The sequence below is a fragment of the Sorex fumeus genome, unplaced genomic scaffold (genome assembly GCF_029834395.1).
Source record: "Sorex fumeus unplaced genomic scaffold, SorFum_2.1 ptg000227l, whole genome shotgun sequence".
Classification (NCBI taxonomy): Eukaryota; Metazoa; Chordata; class Mammalia; order Eulipotyphla; family Soricidae; genus Sorex; species Sorex fumeus.
In genome coordinates, this window is record NW_026606284.1 from 214,115 (window position 1) to 236,332 (window position 22,218).

Here is a 22,218-nt window from a genome sequence, read left to right on the forward strand (position 1 = left end):
TAGTGGCAATCACACAGCTGCTAAAATAAAATAGAACTACAGAGCCAGATGACGCTGACTATGCAGCAGCTGACTCGAGTTGGACCCGGGACATATCACAGGGTCCCCTATACCCACAGGATTGATCCTTGAGAGCAAAGCCAGGAAGATGCTTGGAGCAGCAGGGATGTGCCCTAAAACAAACAAAGATACAAGAAACATAATGTCTCCTGAATATAATTCCCCAATAGACTCCCTCTAAAGAAGAGCCTCTTCTCAAGGCACAAATGACTTCACAGCAGCGAGATTAAGGGCCCTGGCTCCACAGTCCTATTGTCACTGTCACTGTCCTCCGGTTGTTCATCGATTCGATTTGTTCTAGCGGGCCCAGTAACGTCTCCATTGGAGACTTTGTTGTTACTGTGTTTGGCATATCGAGTACATCACGGGTAGCTTGCCAGGCTCTGCCGTGCGGGCAAGATACTCTCGGTAGCTTGCTGGGCTCTCCGAGAGGGGTGGAGGAATCGAACTCAGGTCGACCAGGTCGGCTACGTGCAAGGCAAACGCCCTACCCGCTGTGCTATCACTCCAACCCCCTGGATCTATTGAGGTATGTTTTTTGGTGCACAACATGGTCTATTTTGGAAAATCTTCCGTGTGCACTGGAAAAGAATGTGTATTCTTTGGGGGGGGGGGGTATGTAGAGTCTGTATAGATCTATTAGCCCTTTCTCTTCTATTTCTTCCTTCAAAGCCAGTGTTTCCTTGCTGAGTTTTATTCTTGTTGATCTATCCAGAGGTGCCAAGGCGGTGCTGAAGTCTCCAACTACTATTGTGTTGCTCCCAATGTCCTCCTTAAATTCTATTAGCAGTTGTTTTAAGTATCTAGCTGGTCCTTTGTTGGGTGCATATATGTTTAGGAGTGTGATTTCTTCCTGCTGTACATATCCCTTGATTATGAAAAAATGGCTTTTGCTATCCCTTCTAATCTTCTTCAACCTGGAATCTATGTTGTCGGATACTAGTATAGCCACCCCTGCTTTTTCGAGGGAGTAGTCTCTACTGTGTTCATACAAAATGACTAGAAATATTATAAGAAGTAAATATACTTTGATTGGTTAAAGGGATAACTAGCTGAGGAAAGGAGAAAGCAAAACACCCTAGGGGGAATCCCACCCTTGAGCAGATCTCCTAGTAATCTGGAGTGCTGGACCCTCAGATAAGATTTGTCCTTGAGATGTTTGGAGGATCCTCCCAGGAGGGGAGATGCATGTCGAAAGTAGACTATGGACTGAACATGTTTGCCACTCAATGCCTCTTTTGCAGACCACAACACCCAAAAGGAGAGAGAGAACACAGGGGATTGCCCTGCCACAGAGACAGGGGGGATGGGGGGATGGGGGTGGGAGGGATATTATCCATGGTGGTGGAAAATGGGCACTGGTGGAGGGATGGGTATCTGATCATTGTATAATTGAAACCAAAGCACAAAAAATTGTAAATCTACAACTTTAAAAAAAATAAAATAAAATAAAGGGAAAAAAAAAAAGATTTGTCCTTGAGTTAATATCCTAGAACTTCCCCTGAAGGAGTGGCTTTATCTCTGTTGTTATGACAATGTTCAATCCCACCTATGTGTAACCCACCCTTCATGATTTCTATGTAACTATGCTGCAAGGGGTGAGAGGGTTAGAGGAATTTGAGGTTCTACAATGGGAACTAGAGTGATGGAACTATGTTGACCGGGACTACAACCAAAACTACGATTACGGTTGTGCCGTAAGGGGAGAGATCATCCATCCGTCCCCACTGGACAGACAGAATGACTCGACAGCCAAATGCTCGAGTCCCTCGAGCCCACACCTTCTTTGACAACTCACAGGTAAAGCCATTTTTTAAAAAATCCTGTTGGTGCCACATCATACGGTGCTCAGGAGTGACTCCAGGTACTGCTTCCAGGAACCACTCTGGGCGGTGCTCAGGGGAATCTATGGGATGCCGGAATCGAACCTAGGTCAGTCACATGCTAGGCCAGGGCCCTTAATCTCGCTGCTGTGAAGTCATTTGTGCCTTGAGAAGAGGCTATTCTTTAGAGGGAGTCTATTGGGGAATTATATTCAGGTGACATTATGTTTCTTGTATCTTTGTTTGGGGGTCACACCCTTGCTGCTCCAAGCATCTTCCTGGCTTTGCTCTCAAGGATCAATCCTGTGGGCATAAGGAACCCTGTGATATGTCCCGGGTCCAACTTGAGTCAGCCGCTGCATGGTCAGCGTCATCTGGCTCTGTCACGGTCACGGTCACGGTCCGGTTCTCTCGTTGTTCATCGATTTGCTCGAGAGGGCCCAGTAACATTGTGAAACTTGTTACTGTGTTTGGCTTATCGAATACGTCACGGGGAGCTTGCCAAGCTTTGCTGTGCGGGCGAGATACTCTCGGTAGCTTGCCGGGCTCTCCAAGAGGGGCGGATGAATCGAACTCCGGTCGGCTGTGTTGGCTGAGTGTAAGGCAAACGCCCTACCCGCTGTGCTATCGCTCCAGCCCTCTGGCTCTGTAGTTCTATTTTTTTTTTAGCAGCTGTGTGATTTCCACTACTGTTCTGGGTAGGGTTTACAAGCATAAAATATTTCAGAGATCATCTTCTTCTTCTTCTTCTTCTTCTTCTTCTTCTTCTTCTTCTTCTTCTTCTTCTTCTTCTTCTTCTTCCTCTTCCTCCTCTTCCTCCTCCTCCTCCTTCCTCTTCCTTCCTCCTCCTTCCTCCTCCTTCCTGCTCCTTCCTCTTCTTCCTTTCTTCATCAGGTTGGTACTCAGTCAGAGCTTCCTCCTGGTCCTATAGTCAGGGATCATTCTGATGGTGCTTTGGGAACCTACGGGGTGCTGCAGATCGAACCCGGGTTAGCCACTTGCAAGCTGGCTCCCTGCCCACTGTCTTATTCCTCTGGCGACACTGATAGAGGTAAAACCGGCACTGACCACGGTGACCATGCCTGCGGCATAGCCGACCTCAAAGTGGCCCTGAAAGGCCAGGCTGACACTCTGCCAACGAATCTGGATGTGGAGAAAGACTGGCAGTGGAGGCAGAGACAGTGGTGGTGGGGTTTGGTCTTGATCAACGCACCGAGTTCAGATCTCTTTGCAGATCTAGTCTTCGAAGAAGCTCCTTTTTCTTCATGCAGAATCTTCATTACATCAGAGTGTCACGTTAGTTTGGTCACTACGGTAAACATTGGTGGCTGGTCTGTTGGACCCCCGATCCTCTTAGCAGTTCAGACCTGTGCATCTACTTACCCTACAGTGGCAAAGTTTAGGGCCGTTACTGACTCTAGCATAAATGTCCATTCATAATGAATGTCAGTGTTTTCCCAGTGACAGCATCTTTGTTTATTCTCCTGCCCCTGGATATGGGAGAAGAGAATCTCCCTCCCTCCAGAGCTAGAGACTCCTTTATTGCTGCTCTCTGTGTTGAGCTCTGCAAAGGTTCCATATGTGAGAAATGGAGTTGGTTGCTGTGCCATGGGGATGGCTTGCTCTCTCAGCAAGCCTGGTAGGAGTTTCTTTGTTGGAGACACAGTGCATCGGGGAGGGTGCTGGCCTGTCACAGGGCCACCTCAGGTTCGATCACTGGCATCTCACGGGCCTCTCTTGAGTAAATGGATGTGACCCCAAAACCAAAAGGCAGAGTTCCCAGCCTCTGTTCTCTGAGCTTCTCCAAAGAACTTGCTGCCTGTCCACCCCATTCCTCGTAGCCCACGGAACTGTAATGAATCTCTTTCAGTTTTTCCTGGATGTTGGCTAATTCAGATGAGTTGCAGTGAAATGATTGCCACAATGAGTTACACATAGTTTGTAGGATGGGACGCCCTGGGGAAACCTGAGCACAATTCCAGGAGAGTGGGGATGGTGCTGGCCTGGCTCCCGGCCACCACGTTCACAGGACCCACCCTGAGCAACTTGATGTGACCCGGAATCAAAAGGCAGAGTCCCCCACTTCTGTTCTCTGTGGGTCTCCACCAAATAATTTGCTGCCTGTCCCATATTCCATGTAGCCCTTGGGACTGTGATAAACCCCTTTCAGTTTTTCCTGGATATTTGCTGATTCAGGTGCGTGTTGCAGTGAAGTGATGACCACATTGAGTTACACATAGGTTTGTGGGGGTGGGAGGTCCTGGAAAACCTGAGCCCAGATGCTCTGATTAGGAAGGAAGGAAGGAAGGAAGGAAGGAAGGAAGGAAGGAAGGAAGGAAGGCAGGCAGGCAGGCAGGCAGGCAGGCGTGAGCTGCTGGTCTGTTTCTGAGCCAGACTTAGGAAGCCAAAGACTGTTCACCCAGCGTGGGGCATGTTGAGAGACTGAGGCAGAGAAATATTTACATCTCCCTGTAACATTTACATCTGCTCATGACACTCATTTCCCACTGGTTACTCCAGCCTCTAAGGACGGGATTACCTGGGGAAATTAGCCTAGTGAGAAAGGGAGGATCATTTTTGTTTTCTTAATGATCTCAAGTCCCAGGGGATAAGAACTGAAGTGGGTCTACATACAGAAATTCTTCAATCCTGCTCTGTGCTCTTTCTCTCCTGCCAGACTTTTAAATTACTAACTCATCCCTCCCCTTGTCTTCAAATTATGTTTTTTCGGGGGGTCGGAGTGATAGAGAAGTGGGTAGTGCCTTGCATGTTCCCACTCAGAGTTTGATCCCCAAGGTCCCATAGTGTTCTCTGAGCACTGCCAGGAGTAATTCCCGAGAGCAGATCCTTACATAACCTACCCCTGAGCATCTCCAGGTGTGGCTCGATTAAAAAAAAACCGAAATTTTTTAAAAGTTGAATCGCATGGCATGGATGTGGGGAAAAAGGGACATTCTTTCACTGTAGGTGGGAATTCCCAGTAGTCCAGCCTTTCTGGTAAACAATATGGACAGTCCTTCAAAAACTAGAAATTGAGCTTCCATATGACCCCGCAATACAACTACTGGGAATATATCCCTACGATGCAAAAAAGCATAGTAGAAAAGTAGAAAAGCGCAATAAATTTGTACCTATATGTTCATTGCAGCACTGTTCACAATAGCCAAAATCTGGAAACAAACCAAGTGCCCTAGAACAGATGACTGGTTAAAGAAACTTTGGTACATCTACAGAATGGAATTCTATGCAGTCGTCAAGAGAGATGAAGTCATTAACTTTGCTTATAAGTGGATAGACATGGAGAGTATCATGCTAAGTGAAATGAGTCAGAAAGAGAGGGACAGACATAGAAGGACTGCACTCATTTGTGGAGTATAAAACAACATAACACGAGGCTGACACCTAAGGACAGTAGATACACAGGACAGATAGATTGCTCCATAGCTGGAAGCCTGCCTCATGAGCAAAGGGGAGAAGGCAGCTGGAATAGAGAAGGGATCACTTAAGAAAAAGATGGCTGGAGGAATCGGTCGGGAAGGGAGATGTGTGCAGAAAGTAGATAAAGGACCAAACATGATAACCTCTCAGTGTCTGTGTTGCAGACCATAGTGCCCCAAAGTAGAGAGAGATTTTGGGGGAATCATGTCTGCCATGAAAGCAAGCAGAGGGTGGGAAAGGGGGGGTCCACCAGGGATATTGATGGTGGGGAATGTGCACTGGTGGAGGGATGGGTGTTTGATCATCGTGTGATTGTAACCCAAACATGAAAGCTTGTAACTATATCACAATGAGTCAATAATTTTTTTAAAATGTTGAATCACGGGGCTGGAGCGATAGCACAGCGGGTATGACTTGTGCCTTGCATGCAACCAACCTGAGTTCATTTCCCAGCATCCCATATGGTCCTCTTAGCACCACCAAGAGTCATTCCTGACTGCAGAGCTAGTATTAAATCCTGTGCATCGCCAGGTGTGACTTAAAGAGAAAAAAAAAGTTGAACCAACTCGAATTATAAATTTAAAATATAAATAAAATAAAGGCCCTCCCGTTGATCGTCGATTTGCTCGAGCGGGCCCAGTAACGTCTCCATTGGAGACTTTGTTGTTACTGTGTCTGGCATATTGAATACTCTCGGTCGCTTGCCGGGCTCTCCGAGAGGGACGGAGGAATCGAACTCGGGTCGGCCAGGTTGGCTGTGTGCAAGGCAAACGCCCTACCCCTGTGCTATCACTCCAGCCCCAAGTTATTATTGATGGAGTTTCAGGCATACAATGTTCCAGTGCCAATCCCTTCCCTAGTCTCCACCCCTCCCCTTTTCTTCCAAATGTAGAGGACACCTGTGGGTCTTCAAAGCACTGATTTATGATGGACACAGTCCTGGTATCCCCAGAAACGCAGACTCTGTTCTTTTACAAGAAGAATAACTGTTTCTTTGAGATGAACTCCGGTACCACATTTCCTGGCTTTCAATAGTTTTACACAGTTATGACTTTCTTACTCACCAGTTCCAAGTTGTCATTTGAGATCTCATTATTTTCAAATGCCAAATTATTTTCAGTGATGTAGAATGAATGTATTTTGGGGGTCCATATCTGGCAGTGTTCAGGCTGACTCCTGGCAAACCCTACTTATTGGTACTGTACCAAATTAATCCACTAGACATTTAAAGGGCTCAAATGTGCCTACTGTTTGGGAGGTGTAAGTTTGAAAATAAGTCAGGGAAATTGTACAATGACACCCGTAGAACAGGGTTCCCACTACGGGTCCAAAGAAAGAAAACTTAAGTCAAAATCAGAACAGAAACCAGGTTGAAGTGATAGTACAGCAGGTAGCGCTCTTGCCTTAGATGGGGCTGACACAGGTTTGATCCCCGGCAACCCATAAAGTCCCCCTGAGCATAGAGTCAAGAAGAAAGCCCTGTTCAGATCTCTGCCTAACACCATGTACAAAAGTAAGATCAAAATGGATTAAAGACCTCAACATCAGACCGGAATCCATAAGGTACATTGAAGACAAGGTTGTCAAAACCCTCCACGACATTGAAGCTAACAGTGTCTTCAAATATGTCACGCCACTGGCCAAGCAAGTGAAAACAGAGATAGACAAATGGGACTATCTTAAACTAAGAAGCTTCTGCACCTCAAAAGAAACAGTGACTTCTCGGCAGAAATACTTCCAGGCTTAATAAGTAAAATATCAGAAATCCAAAATCATTTGGTTCTTTTATTATTATTATTTGCTTTTTGGGTCACACCCGGCAATATACAGGGGTTACTCCTGGCTCTGCTCTCAGGAATTACCCCTGGCGGTGCTCAGGGGACCATATGGGATGCTGGGAATCAAACCCGGGTCGGCCGCGTGCATGGCAAACGCCCTACCCGCTGAGCTATTGCTCCAGCCCCTCATTTGGTTCTTTTAACCAGCTGTAGAAAACAAATTATTTCACAATGCCTTTTCAGCAGGTCCGATTTTGGGGTGTAAACTCTAAACAATAATGGTGCATCTTTTGTCGAAACAATGAATCTAATCAAAGTAGATAGAGTGTTAATTAGAATTCATCTGCTTCACAGGCATTGGGAGGGGTGAGAGGGGGTATATTGGGGTTCTTGGTGGTGAAAAATAAGTACTGTTGAAGAGAAATGTGTTTGATCATTGCATGGCCGAGACTTAAACCTGAAAGCTTTGTAACTCTTCCCACAGTGATTTAATAAATAAAAAAAAGAAAAGAAAAGAAAAAGAAACAGTGATCAAAATACAAAGACAGTCCACAGAATGGGAAAGGATATTCGCCCAATACCCATCCGACAAGGGATTGATATCAAGGATATACAAGGTACTGATTGAACTCCACAAGGAGAAATCACCCAACCCCATCAAAAAATGGGGCGAGGAAATGAACAGAAACTTTCTCAAAGAAGAAATCCGAATGGCAAAAAGGCACGTGAGAAAATGCTCTGCATCATTAATCATCAGGGAGATGCAGATCAAAACAACAATGAGATATCATTTCATACCACAGAGACTGGCCCACATCCCAAAGAGCAAAAGCAACAGGTGTTGGTGCCGATGTGGTGAGAAAGGGCTGGAAATTTTAAGCGTGGGAAAATTGAGCCGCTGTAGTTCCGGTGAGACTCCACGAGATGACGCTGTGGGCGTTTCCGTCCCTCCCCAGCCCATTTCTCAAGAATTTTCCACCCTGGGGTTTGCTTCAATGTTAAGTATGGGGCAATTAAGGATCAAGCAGGCAGCTCCCACAGGTGCAGCGGTAGGGGAGCCGTGTGGGTGCTTGTCTTTCACGCAGGTGGCCAGGGTTCGATTCCGCCTTCAGACCTTTGTGGTGTCATAGCTGAATCTCCTCTTGGGGGTTCTGGTGGGTTGCCCCTCCTTGGTCTCTTGGACAAGGATGTGTGTAGGGCTTTGATCTCGATCTGGAACCAGCAAAGCGAGGTTATTTTTTTTTTAATTTTTTAATAGTGAGACATCATACAGTTGCAGACTTACACATTTTTGTGCTTGAGTTTCAATTATACAATGATCAAATACCCATCCCTCCACCGTGCCCATTTCCCACCACCACGGATCCCAGTATCCCTCCCACCCACCCTCCCATCCCACCCGTCCCACCCTGCCTCTGTGGCAGGGCATTCCCTTTTGTTCTCTCTCTCTTATTGGGTGTTGTGCTTTGCAAAAGAGGCCATGGGTGACAATCATGTTTGGTCTAGAGTCTACTTTCCGCATGCTTCTCCCATCCTGGGAGGATCCTCCCAACACCTTTATTTGGTGTTCCCTTCTTTATGGAAAAATATCCCCTGCCCATGGATCGGGAGAATTAACATTGTCAAAATGGCAATACTTCCCAAAGCACTGTATAAATTCAACGCAATCCTTATTAGGATACCCATGACATTCTTCAAAGAAGTGGAGCAAACACCTCTGAAATTTATATGGAACAATAAGCCCCCACGAATAGCTAAGGCAATTCTTGGGAAAAGGAAAATGGGAGGAATCAACCTCCCAAACTTCAAACTCTACTACAAGGCAGTAATAATTAAAACAGCATGGTACTGGAACAAAGGCAGAACTGTAGACCAATGGAACAGAGTTGAATATACTGAAATCTCCTCCCACGCATATGATCATCTAATCTTCGATAAGGGGGCAAGAAAAGTGAAGTGGAACAGGGAAAGCCTCTTTAACAAATTATGCTAGCAAAACTGGAGGGCTACCCTTTTGGAAAACAGTATGGACGTTTCTCAAAAAATTAGAAATTGAGCTCCCATTTGACCCAGCAATATCACTCCTGGGAATATATCCCAGAGAGGCAAAAACGTATAGTCGAAGTGACATCTGCACTTGTTTGTTCATTGCAGCACTCTTTACAATAGCCAGAAACTGGAAGAAACCTGAGTGCCCAAGAACAGATGACTGGTTAAAGAAACTTTGGTACACCTACACAATGGAGTACTATGTAGCTGTCAGAAAAGATGAAGTCATGAAATTTACATACAAGTGGTACAACATGGAAAGTATCATGCTAAGTGAAATGAGTTAGAAAGAGAGGGATAGACATAGAAAGATTGCATTCATCTGGGGGATATAAAGTAACAAAATATGAGATTAATACCCAAGAATAGCTGAGATCAGCACCAGGAGGATTACTCCATAGCTTAGAGGCCAGCCGGGCATTCTAGGGGAAAGGGCAGTTCAGATAGAGAAGGGAGCACCAAATAAAGGGTGTTTGGAGGATCCTCCCAGGAGGGGAGATGCATGTCGAAAGTAGACTATGGACTGAACATGTTTGCCACTCAATGCCTCTTTTGCAGACCACAACACCCAAAAGGAGAGAGAGAACACAGGGGATTGCCCTGCCACAGAGACAGGGGGGATGGGGGGATGGGGGTGGGAGGGATATTATCCATGGTGGTGGAAAATGGGCACTGGTGGAGGGATGGGTATCTGATCATTGTATAACCGAAACCCAAGCACAAAAATTTGTAAATCTACAACTGTACCTCATGGTGTTTCACTAATAAAAAAAAACTGGAGGGCTACATGCAAAAAAAAAAAATATGGGCTCAGATCTCTGCCTAACACCATGTACAAAAGTAAGATCTAAGTGGATTAAAGACCTCAACATCAGACCGGAATCTATAAGGTACATTGAGGAAAAAGTTGGCAAAACCCTCCATGACATAGAAGCTAATGGTGTCTTCAAAGATGTCACACCGCTGGCCAAGCAAGTGAAAACAGAGATAGACAAAAGGTTGTTTTTTTTTTTAAGTTTTTTGTTCTCTTCACTCTTAGCCAGGAAACTTCTGAACCCACCTTGCGATGTCTGTGACTGAGCCATTTACAAACGTTTCCTGTCAGGGGCAATCCACACCTGGTCACCCCACATTCTGGGGGTGTTCCAACCCTCTTCTAGAAAGACGTGGTGGACGGAAAAAGATACAGCTCAGAACCCCTCAAGCCGGGGTGAGGGAATCCGCCTTCAAGGAACTGAAGCTGCTTTGTTTGAATTTTCTTGCTTGTTTGTTTATTTATGGGTTGGGGACACACCCGGATATGTTCAGGGGGTTCTCCTGGCTCTGCACTCAGGATTCACTAGGGCATGCATGACTGGAGGACCCTGTGGGGAGCCTACGAATGGACCCGATTCCTAATGAATGCAAGTCAAGAGCCCTAACCGCTCTGCTCCCGCTGCATAGGCCCAAGCGACTTGCTTGATCCTTAATGACCTTGTACTTAACATTGAAGCAAGAAAAGGGACTGGAAAGCTTAAGCGTGGGAAAATTCGGGCCGTGGTAGTTGCGAGAAACGCCACCAGATGGCGCTGTGGGAGTTTCCGTCCCTCCTCAGGACAGTTTCCTTAAGAATTTTCCACCCTTGGGTTTGCTACAGTGTTAATTGTGGGGTAATTAAGAATCAAGTGCGCAGCTTTCACAGGTGCAGCGGTAGGAGAGCCGTGTGGGTGCTTGTCATTCCTGCGGTGACCAGGGTTCGATTCCCGCCTTCAGCGCTTTGTGGGGGGACTTGGTCGAATCTCCTTTAGGGGTTGGGGTGGGTCGCTCCAGCGCTTAGTCTCTGGACAATGGAGGGTGCAGGGGTTTGATCCTGGTCTGGAGTGAGCAGGGCGAGATTATTTTCTTTTATATTTTGTTCTCTTCGCTCTGACCAAGAAAACTTCTGAACCCACTTTGCTATGTCTGCGACCAAGCCATTTAGCAATATTAAAGATACCCTGTCTTTAATAAAAGCAATAAGCTTACTTAGTATGCAAGGGCTAAAAGTTAGAATAAAAAGTAATATGAGTAGGGGGCTGGAGAGATAGCACAGCGGGGAGGGCGTTTGCCTTGCACGCGGACGACCCGGGTTCGATCCCCAGCATCCCATATGGTCCCCTGAGCACCGCCAGGAGTAACTCCTGAGTGCAGAGCCAGGAATAACCCCTGTGCATCGCCAGGTGTGACCCAACCCCCCCCCCCCCAAAAAATAAGCAAAAAAAAAAAGTATCTGGTGTAGAAAGCTCATGATTTGAAATAACTAAGGTGCAAGAAATATTGAAATTAAGTAAAAAAAAAGTTTTCTTGTGTTTCCTAAAAATTGATGGCTCAAAGGTCTTATGCTGTTATGGCAATGTACATATTTGCATCTGCATTGGATTAGATTGCATTTGACCTAGAAAATCTTGTGAGTTGAAGTAATTATGACACATGAAAGCAGGTTCAAAAAGTAATGGTTTAGTTTAAACATGAGTCTCTAGAGTTATAAAATTGTTTGCAAAACTTGTCCTACCAGTGCTCTATCTGATCTCTGAGACTTTTGGTAACTAAAACTTCTAGAACTACTAAGCAAAGAGTTACAAAGTGGGTTAATCTCAGATGTCAGCCTTTGTAAAAGTGTAAAAAAAAAAAAAAAACCAAGCAACTAAGAACAGCCCCTTTGGCCTCAATAGTTTCTGAGAATGAAATATTTCATGGAAAATGGGAAAATAACTAGTCAACTTTTCCTGACTATATTGTTAATCAGTCTGTCCAGTATGTGAAACTAAATGCTATTATTATGATAACTATATTTCATGCAAAGCTTTGTCACCGGGTATCAACCGATTCCTCACCTTCAGACAAGTGTGAAATACTTACTGATTCATGATAGTCTATGAGTGTTTTAATCCTTTTATATCTGTGTTTTCCTAAAGATCAGAATTCTAAATAGGTCTCCTAGTTAATTTCTAATGTGAGCTGATCTTATGCCCAGTGAATATACCTTGTAAGAACTTTAATTGTGAGCATTTTAAGGCCTTTTGAATGTCTATAGAACTGATCGAATGCTTTTGAAACAGCACTGCAGAGTACAGTTTTGTCATGTTAAGTGAGATGGTCGGTAAATTGTGTCTAAACCTGGGAGATCGTGTTGTTCTAATAGAGATGTATGTTATAAGTCAGAAAGATAAGGGATGGAGATATCATCAGTGGGAAAAAGGAAAGGAGTCCTGTTAAAGTGAAGATGGTTTTGAAACCAGATGAAGGAAAGTTACAGGAGAGAATGAATGTTAAGGAATGTGTAGAAGGTTTGAGGTTGTATTTTAAGAAAAGGAACTGATCAAACTGTATTGTTACAAGAAACTCTTTAAATTACATCTGCAGAATTGTTCTAGTGCCTTTTTGGTAAGCTCTTTGGAAAAGATATTGGACAGATTGTCCAGACTCCTGTTACAGTGCTCTTAGATAATTGGATTCTTCAAAAGGTTGCAGGAAATCAGGGGTTTTTCAACACGAGATTAAAGGAATTAGACAGGTTAAGCTCTACACTGGGCTCCTGGTACAGTGCTCTTAAAAATGGGAAGTCAAGATTTAAACATGATGCTAAATTGTATCCTTTATCTCTACAGATTTTAGCTTCTTTTGACAAGGACCCACAACAAACGGTTGTATTACATCTCATTGTGAGTCAAGTGAGAGGCTTGCTTTTCTCTTCTTTATACCTTCAGTATGTTTTTAAAGCTTCATGGCACTATGTTGGTTTGCATAAATCCAAATAAAAGTCTTTCCTCTCTGTATTAGGGTCTACCCCTCATGCAGACAGGAAAAACCAGTTATGGGCCCCCAAAGCCCTCTTCCAGGGAAAGAGTCAAGGGATTGGTATAAATGACAGGAACAGGTATTCAACAGGCACTGTTCCAAGTACCTACAAACCTCAGAGGGACCCTAGAGGCAGGCCAGATCAAGGAAAGACTGGAAATGATCTCTGCAGTGAAGAATGAGGAATCTGGGACTCTGCAATGACTGACTCGGCATGGGCCTTGTAAAAGCCTGGAAACCAGGACCTCTCCCAGACCTGAAGAAGGGATGAGATGGACTCCTTTCTGCCAGGTAATCTCTGTGGAAAATGAGGCCCAAGGTCACTCACGTCCAGTTCAACCTGAAGGCTCAAGGCACTTCCAGTTCATCATGGGACATCTTATAGCCAGGTCTGAGTAACTCTGACGCGCCAGATTAGATCAATGCCGTTATTGGTGTATCTCCTATCGTCAGCCAACTCCCAGGACTACTCATTAAATAATGGGGTACCCCAAATGGGGAGCTTTCTAATCTTGCTGTGTTTATGCAAAAGAACTAGCCAGGTTTGTTAAACCATCTGGCAAATTTAAAAGGAAGGTGGAGAGAAAACCTTGTTTCTGTAGCTTCTTTTTGTAAGAATCAGATTCTAATTCTACAAAGGTGATTGAATAAATGTATTCTAGTCTTGGTTTAAAAGGTACCTCCTTTAGGTTGGGGCTAGAGAGATAACACAGCGGGTAGGATGTTTGCCTTGCATGCGGCCGACCCGGGTTCGATTCCCAGTATCCCATATGGTCTCCTGAGCGCTGGCAGGAGTAAGTCCTGAGTGCAGAGCCAGGAGTAACCCCTGTGCATCGCTAGGTGTGACCCAAAAAGCAAAAAAAAAAAAAAAAAAGGTACCTCCTTTAGAAAAGAAGCCTAGCCTATAAAGGAATTCAATGTTGTACATGTTGTCACTAGCCTGACCAAGGTATCGGAAGCCAGAGGAAACCTCAGCTTAAAATGCAGAATCAATTGCTTCCCCCAGCCAGGCAATTGGCTAAAGTTCTGAGAGTGGACATCTAACCTGGTTCTATGTATTCATTCTTAGCTAATATATATAGTCATTTGGAAAGGACAGATTTTTTAAATTAATTTTTATTAGTGAAACGCCATGAGGTACAGTTGTAGACATACAAATTTTTGTGCTTGGGTTTCGATTATACAATGATAGAATAGATTTTTTTTTCTTTTTGGGTCACAACCGGAGATGCACAGGGGCTACTCCTGGCTCTGCACTCAGGAATTACTCCTGGCGGTGCTCAGGGGGACCATATGGGATGCTGGGAATCGAACCAGGGTCGGCCACGTGCAAGGCAGACGCCCTACCCGCTGTGCTATTGCTCCAGCCCCTAGAATAGATTTTTTTAACAGCTCTCAATTCTTGGTCCATCACAGGATTAACTCCTCATTTAGAGAATATTTCCTCTAAGCCAGACACTCTGCAGAAGGTAATAGTTGGGCATTGGAATGAGGTTTCCCAAGAGAAGTTGAAATATGACATGGGGCTGGAGAGATAGCACAGCGGGGAGGGCGTTTGCCTTGCACGCAGCCGATCCGGGTTCGATTCCCAGCATCCCATTAGGGTCCCCTGAGCACCGCCAGGAGTAACTCCTGAGTGCAGAGCCAGGAGGAACCCCTGTGCATCGCCGGGTGTGACCTAAAAAGCAAAAAAATAAATGAATTAAATAAATAAATAAAAATTATTTAAAAAAAAAAAGAAATATGACAGTCAGGGAACTGTGCTTTCTGTGCCATTAATGAACCTAGTGGAAATCTTGGGTTTCCCCTCCTAACACCATCTGTTCAATATCAGGGACTTATCCAGGGGAGGACTGGCAGCTTGACCTCATGCAAATGACCAAATGCTCAAATGTTCAAGGTATAAATATCTATTGGTTCTTATTGATAGCTTCAGTGGATGGGCAGAAGCTTTTCCAAACTGTACTGAGAAAGCCAGAGATGTGGCTTGTTGTTTCTATGTCCTTTTCATTTTTATTCCTTTCCTTTCCAATTTTTTTTTCTTTTTTGGGTCACACCCAGCTATGCTCAGGAGTTACTCCTGGCTCATATACTCAGGAATTACTCCTGGCAGTGCTTGGGGGAACCATATGGGATGCCGGGGATCGAACCCAGGTCAGTCGCGTGCAAGGCAAACGCCCCACCCGCTGTACTATCGCTCCGGTCCTCTCTTTCCTTTCCACTTTATAATAATAGGAATGGGTATACTGTTACTTTAACTCCTATTTTTTCTCTTTTTTCTTTTTTAATTTTTTTTCTTTTTGGGTCACACCCGGCAATGCACAGGGGTTACTCCTGACTCTGCACTCAGGAGTTACTCCTGGCGGTGCTCAGGGGACCATATAGGATGCTGAGAATCAAACCTGGGTCGCCCGCGTGCAAGGCAAACACCCTCCCCACTGTGCTATCTCTCCAGCCCCTGTTTTTTTATTTTTATTAGTGAAACACCATGAGGTACAGTTGTAGACTTACAAATTTTTATGCTAACTCCTATGTTTTCTAAGACAGCAAACGGTTGTGTCCTTGCTGGATCAGAAAAGACCTTTTCCTCCAGGGTCTAACCATTATCAAAGTGATCTTCTCTTTCAGATATCTTCAGGACCTAACCAATTCATTGCCTGGGACCCATTAAAACTAAGGTAGCTTGGGGCTGGAGCAATAGCACAGCGGGTAGGGTATTTGCCTTGCACGCGGCAGACCCAGGTTCGATTCCCAGCATCCCATGTGGTCCCCTGAACACTGCCAGGAGTGACTCCTGAGTGCATGAACCAGGAGGAACCCTGTGCATCGCCAGGTGTGACCCCAAAAGCAAAATAAATAAATAAATAAATAAATAAATACTAAAGTAGCTTGAGATTTCACGCCTTCTGCAGACAGGATCAGTGTCCCTGTGTCACCAGGAAGCAGTTCCAGAAGACAGAACTTCGGCCATTTTCCCTTGAAGATTCAAGGTGGTGAAAGCTCTGGGGGGGAGGGGGGATATGATGTTGTAGGCAGGTAGACAGGAAAAGGCCCTAAGTAATGAATCTAGGTCAACAAGTTTCCTGGGAAGGAAAGCTCTAAGATTGATCCACCTGTGGATACAGATAAGATTTTGAAGAGACCCTGAAGAGATTGGAACCCTCCCCATGAAAGGAAGTTCCTCAAATACCCTAGCATTTGGGGAATGTAGGTACATAGATTAAGGAAGCTCCCCGAAAATTCCAATTGCCTGTTGTGAGTGCGAACCTGCTTTATGGAGGAACTCTGCTCCCTTTCAAATTCTTTTGGTTGACTGCCACTACTCCAACAACTCAGCCTTGAGAAAGAAAGTGTAGGCTAGAGTTTATGATCTCTCTCTCCTCCAGTCCTTACTGGCCCTACAGGTATCAAGGTCCAGCTCCATGCGGGGCTTGGAGCACATTACCAGAGTGATCTCCTCATCCATACACATCGGGAGATCTGGCCTGAATTAGGCGACGTGAGACCGCCACCTGCGAGGTCCTTACACCACGATCCTGACCAGACCAACTGCTCTGAAGGTGGATAGTTGGGTCTATGCTTCACATGTAAAAGCTGCCTCCCCTTTGGAGACAGAATAACACCGACCAGTGGCATGTCCAGACAACGGGAGACGACCCTACTCAAGATCACGATCACAATCATGATCATCCTGTTGTTCATTGATTTCCTCAAGCAGGCACCAGTAACGTCTTCTTCTTCCTAGCCCTAAATTTTACAAGAGCCATTTCAATGCTCTTTCAGGATTAGGAGAATGAGACCCATCATTGTTACTGGTATTTGGCATATTGAGTACGACACGGGAAGTTTGCCAGACTCTGCCGTGTGGGCAGGATACTTTTGGTAGCCTGCCAGGTTCTCTAAAGGAAAAATAAGATAATAAGATGTCATGCGGCCGCAAATGCTGCCGCGTGCTTCCAGGAGCTGGATTTTATAGTCTCTGCGTCTTGGCCGTTGATGGGACCAACCTGGTGCTGGCTGCAGCTGGTGGGTGTGACGCCTACATACTGGAAGATGGGGGATCTGGGTGGAGAAGGCCCAGTCCCAATCCAAGTAGGCTTGGAGACCTCAGCCCCGGGACCCGCATGCCTGGGTTCCTCTGCCAGTTCTTTCATGCATGGGGCCCATCCGAACATTTGGAGAGTGGTCCCAGCATGGCCGTGACTGGCTCCGGAGAGTCTCCTGCCCCCGCACCTGGCTGTCCTCACCGAGGGGCCCCTTGGAGGGGGACGGTTGAGTTTCTCCCCCCCCAACCCCAGCAGAGCCTTCTCAAGATAAGACTGAAGAAAGTGGCTGAAAGGAACTATGGGAAGGGCACGGGTTATTCTCTGTTTCTGTATGCTCGTAGTGACAGCTGCAGAGCGAGCTCTTTACATGGCCCAGTTTTGTCACTGGGTACCCTCTGATTCTGAAACAAGAAATAGAATTAGCCTTGATCTGTGCCAGTTATGCCCCACGCTGGGACGTGTGTTTGTTCAGGGACCTACTGATCCTATTGTCTTGCATGTAATCCCTTGTTTGTCCCCTTCCTACTTCGCCAACTCCAGTGCCCCTGAATTGTGTTTAATGGTAAAGATTGTGCTACAGGAATACTGTTATAGAAAGAGAGCTGGGAAAGTCAACTTGTCACCCTGATTCCATCCCACCCAGAGGCCCCTAGTACTTCTATTTTTGCTTCTGACCATGGACTTCTGCATCCTGAATCTTTTTTTTTTTTTTGCTTTTTGGGTCACACCTGGCGATGCACAGGGGTTACTCCTGGCTCTGCACTCAGGAGTCACCCCTGGCGGTGCTCAGGGGACCATATGGGATGCTGGGAATCGAACCTGGGTCGGCCGTATGCAAGGCAAACGCCCTACCCGCTGTGCTATCACTCCAGCCCCTAAATCTTTTGTTTCATTTCATTTTCATTTCATCATCCTGTTATTCGTCGATTGCCTCGAGCAGGCCCCAGTAACGTCTCTTTCATCCTAGCCCTGAGATTATATTCAAGGCTCTTTAGGAGAATGAGACCCATCATTGTTACTGGTATTTGGCATATTGGGTACGCCACGGGGAGTTTGCCAGACTCTGCCCTGTGGGCAGGCTACATTCGATAGCCTGCAAGTTTGTCCAAAGTAGGAATGAGATAATAAGATGTCATAAAAAGATGTCCTGATAAGAAGTCTTCTGCCCCCGCGCCTGGCTGTTCCTCGCCGAGGCCCTTGGAGGGGAGCGGGTTGAGCTTTCCTCCCCGCCCCGACCAGGGCTCCGGCAGCCGAAGACCTCCAGGACCAGCCACCACCATGCTGAGACCACTCTCCGCACACATGAAATCTTTTGTTAAAGGTAGGAAAAACACGGTACAGTTGATGGTTCTCAAGCAGGAGTATACCAGAAACTCCCAAACCTGGGAGCCGACACTTGAGGGTTCAGAATGAGGAAGATTCCTCATTATGAATAAGTAAAGGGGGGAATGTTAGGACCCACTTAGCCGGAGAGCTGCCATGACAGGCTCTGAGTGACTTAGGTCTCTTCCAGGAACAAGAAAAGCAGAAAAACCAGATGCTTTTGTCAAAGATTACATCTCCGGAATAAGATTAGGTCTCCAGAATGTAACTGTCAGGGCGGTGGGCTGGATGTTGTGGTCCAAAACAACAACCACAACAAAATATACAGTGTAGCACTGTAGCACTGTCCTCCCATTGTTCATCGATTTGCTCAAGTGGGCACCAGTAATGTCTCCATTGTGAGACTTGTTGTTACTGTGTTTGGCATATCGAGTGCGTCATGGGTAGTTTGCCAGGCGTTGTCGTGCGGGCGAGATACTCTCGGTAGCTTGCTGGGCTAGGTAATAGAAAATTGCTGAGTAACACTGACTTGCCAAAATGAAAGTATAAGAACTTGCTGAACCTAGTGCTCGGGGTCCTTGTTGAAACCCGCTTCTTCGGGTGGATACTTGGACCCTGGCTAGCTGGAAGCAATAAACTTCGCTATGTGATTTGCATTTTTTTAATTATTTTTTAATTTTTATTTATTTATTTTTATTAGTGAAACACCATGAGATAACAGTTGTAGACTTACAGATTTTTGTGCTTGGGTTTCAATTATACAATGATCAAGCACCCATCCTTCCACCAGTGCCCATTTTCCACCACCACGGATCCCAGCATCCCTCCACCCCCCCGTCCATTCCCCCATCCCACCCTGCCTCTGTGGCAGGGCATTCCCTTTTGTTCTCTCTCTCTCCTTTCGGCTGTTGTGGTTTGCAAAAGAAGCATTTAGTGGCAATCACGTTCGGTCCAGAGTCTACTTTCAGCATGCTTCTCCCACCCTGGGAGGATCCTCCCAACACCCTTTACTTGGTGCTCCCTTCTCTATCGGAGCTGCCTTTTCTCCCCTAGCGTGTGTGGCTGGCCTCCAAGCCATGGGGCAAAATTCCTGGTACTAATTGGCTCTGTTCTCTGTCCTTGAGGCGTGGCCGACTCCGCACCCTAACACTGTATTGTGTGAAGACCAAGGAAACCCCCCCCTCCCCCCGTACTTTCTCTCTGGCCCCAGATTTCACTGCACGCTGGCTTGTGGACCACAGTGGCCCCGAGCAGAGTCTATCCCCGCCCGGAAACTACATTTCCCAGCAGCCCTCGCGTCAGCGCTGACGCACTTCCGGCCGGCGTTCCCCGCGGCAGGAGGGAACCCAGCTCGCTGCAGGCCGTCGCGATCTGTTCTCGCCCGCTCCTGCAACTGCAGCCGTCCCTGCTGTCACCATCGGCCACCATGTCCGCCCAGGTGCAGATGGGGACCCTGCGGGAACAGCTCGTGGGCACGGCCCGAGACGGTAAGTCGAGGCAGCCGGCCAGCGTGGGCTGGGGCGGGTGCAGCGGAGGCCTAAGGCGGGGCCCTTGCTTGTCTCTTTTTATTTATTTATTTGTTTATTTATTTATTTATTTTTGTGGGTCACACCCAGCGATGCACAGGGCTTACTCCTGGCTCATGCACTCAGAAATTACTCCTGGCGGTGCTCAGGGAACCGTATGGGATGCTGGGACTCGAACCCGGGTCGGCCGCGGGCAAGGCAAACGCCCTACTTGCTGAGCTCTCGCTCCAGCCCCTAGTCTCTCTTTTTTTTTTAAAAAAATAACGTACTGCGGTTTGTTCAGGCATTAGCTGATGGAATTGGGCATGAACTCCACTGTTACTTTGTTGTATCAACATGAGATACAGTTACAAAGCTTTCCTGCTTTGTAACTGTACAAAGCCCTACGATGATGGAACACCCAGATGATGGAACACCCATCCCTCCACCAGTGCGCTTTTTCCACCACTGATGTCCCAAGTATCCCTCCCCTGGCCCCCCAATCTGAGTCCTGACCCTGCCTCGATGGCACACAATTTCTTCAATACTCCCTCTCTCTCATTTTGGGCGCTGTGTTTTGCTCAAATTTTCGCTGGCAGATGCTCGATCATTTATTTTCCATTGCCCATTTTGAATTATCAGGAGAGCTCGTGGCAGCCACAATTGTAAAGTGTAAATTTGTAGGTTGTAAATGGTCGGGTTGCCCAGACATCTCTGTGTAAATGGCACTAATCCGTTTGGGGATTCCATTGAGAGTCTTGGAGCCAGGGCTGTTGGTGCGCTAAGATGTCACCCGAGGCAAATTGTGGGCATGACAGGCAGTCTGTGGGCGGGCAGGGTCCTTTGCTGCCATGTACCCTGGAGATTTAGTCCTAGAACCTGCATACGGAGGGCCTTGCTTATAAAAACTCTTTTTTTTTTTCTTTTTGGGTCACACCTGTCGATGCACAGGGGTTACTCCTGGCGGTGCTCAGGGGACCATATGGGATGCTGAGAATCGAACCCGGGTCGCCCATGTGCAAGGCAAACGTCCTATCTGCTGTGCTATCTCTCCAGTCCCAGTTTTCTTTTTTTCTTAGAAGACCAAATGAAAGATATTCTATGTTCATGGGGTTGGGAGAATAAACCTAAATCTTTGTTCAGTGGCCTCTGGGAGGATGGCAGCCAGCAAGCCGTCAAGGGGGAGCAGGCAGAGGGACAGCACCCTTTTCTCCCGGGGGTGGCCTGGCGACAGTAACCTACTGCGGGGTCTGGATGCATTTCTGCCAAAAGCCGCTGGGTTTTGAAATTTGTTTTTGAGTCTCTTGGATCATGGCCATTAAGCAGCTTGATCAGGAGCCAGAGAGGCTATTCGTGGGCGGTGACTCAGGGTCTCATAGGGATGGGGAGGAAAGGGCCGGCTCCACCCCCATCCCGTGAGGCCCCACGTGTCTCATCACTGCAGGCCCAAACCTGACTGTCCAGTGGCCTCTGGAGGATGATGGCTACCCGGTCGCCAGGGGGAACAGGCCAAGGCACGAAACCTATTCCCATCTGGGGTGGCCCAGAGCCAGTAACCTACCGCAGGGACTGGATGCATTTCTACCAAAAGCCATTGAGTTTCAAGATTTGTTTCTGAGTCTCTGGGATCACGTCCATTAGGCAGTCTGATCAGGAACCAGAGAGGCCATGCCTCCAATTATATAGCTGTGCCGAGGTGGTTTGTGGGTGTGACTCCCACATACCTAACTTGTGGCCATTTACTTTCTTTGGAAACTTTGCTCCAAGTTTTTGGGGTCTGGCCAAAGGCACAGCAGCAATTTGGGGGGTATCTGGAAGTCTGAAGGCGCCATCAGGCTGCTGATGCACTCGCCTCACAGGTACAGATTGACCTGCTGGCGGCACCATACCCCCCATTAACTGCAGTTTTCAGTCTCATAGGCCCCTTTTAAGCAAATGAATGGTGACCCCAAAACCAAAAGGCAGAGTTTCCAGCCTCTGTTCTCTGAATTTCTCCAAAGAACTTGCAGCCTGTCCACCCCATTTCATGTAGCCTTCGGAACTATAATAAACCTCTTTCAGTATTTCCTGGATGTTGGCTAACTCCAGTGAGTTGCAGTGAAATGAGGGCCACATTGAGTTACACATAGGTTTGTAGGGAGGGAGTCCCTGGGAAAACCTGACCCAGATTTGCCTATTAGGGTGGGTTGGCCTGACCACAGTCATTGAGTGCCGGGGTTTCTTGTTTTTGTGTGTGTGTGGGAGGGGGGGGGGGGGGGTTTGCACACCTGCTGTTTTCAGGACTGACTCCTGGCCCTGTGCTCATCGATCACTCCTGGTGGGATCTGCAGCCCTATAGGATGATGGGCATTAAATTGGGGTCAGCCACATACAGACTGGG

General features: G+C 46.7%; 1 protein-coding gene across 1 annotated transcript in view; it reads left to right on the plus strand.

Moving 5' to 3' along the window:
• The window catches only part of LOC130017869 (gastrula zinc finger protein XlCGF57.1-like), a 36,195-nt gene that overhangs the window by 4,488 nt on the left and 9,489 nt on the right, over window positions 1-22,218 (plus strand). The window contains exon 3 of the mRNA XM_056108637.1: window positions 19,733-19,843. Within this exon, the coding sequence (XP_055964612.1) occupies window positions 19,733-19,843 (111 nt within the window). The remainder of the gene's footprint in view (window positions 1-19,732; window positions 19,844-22,218) is intronic.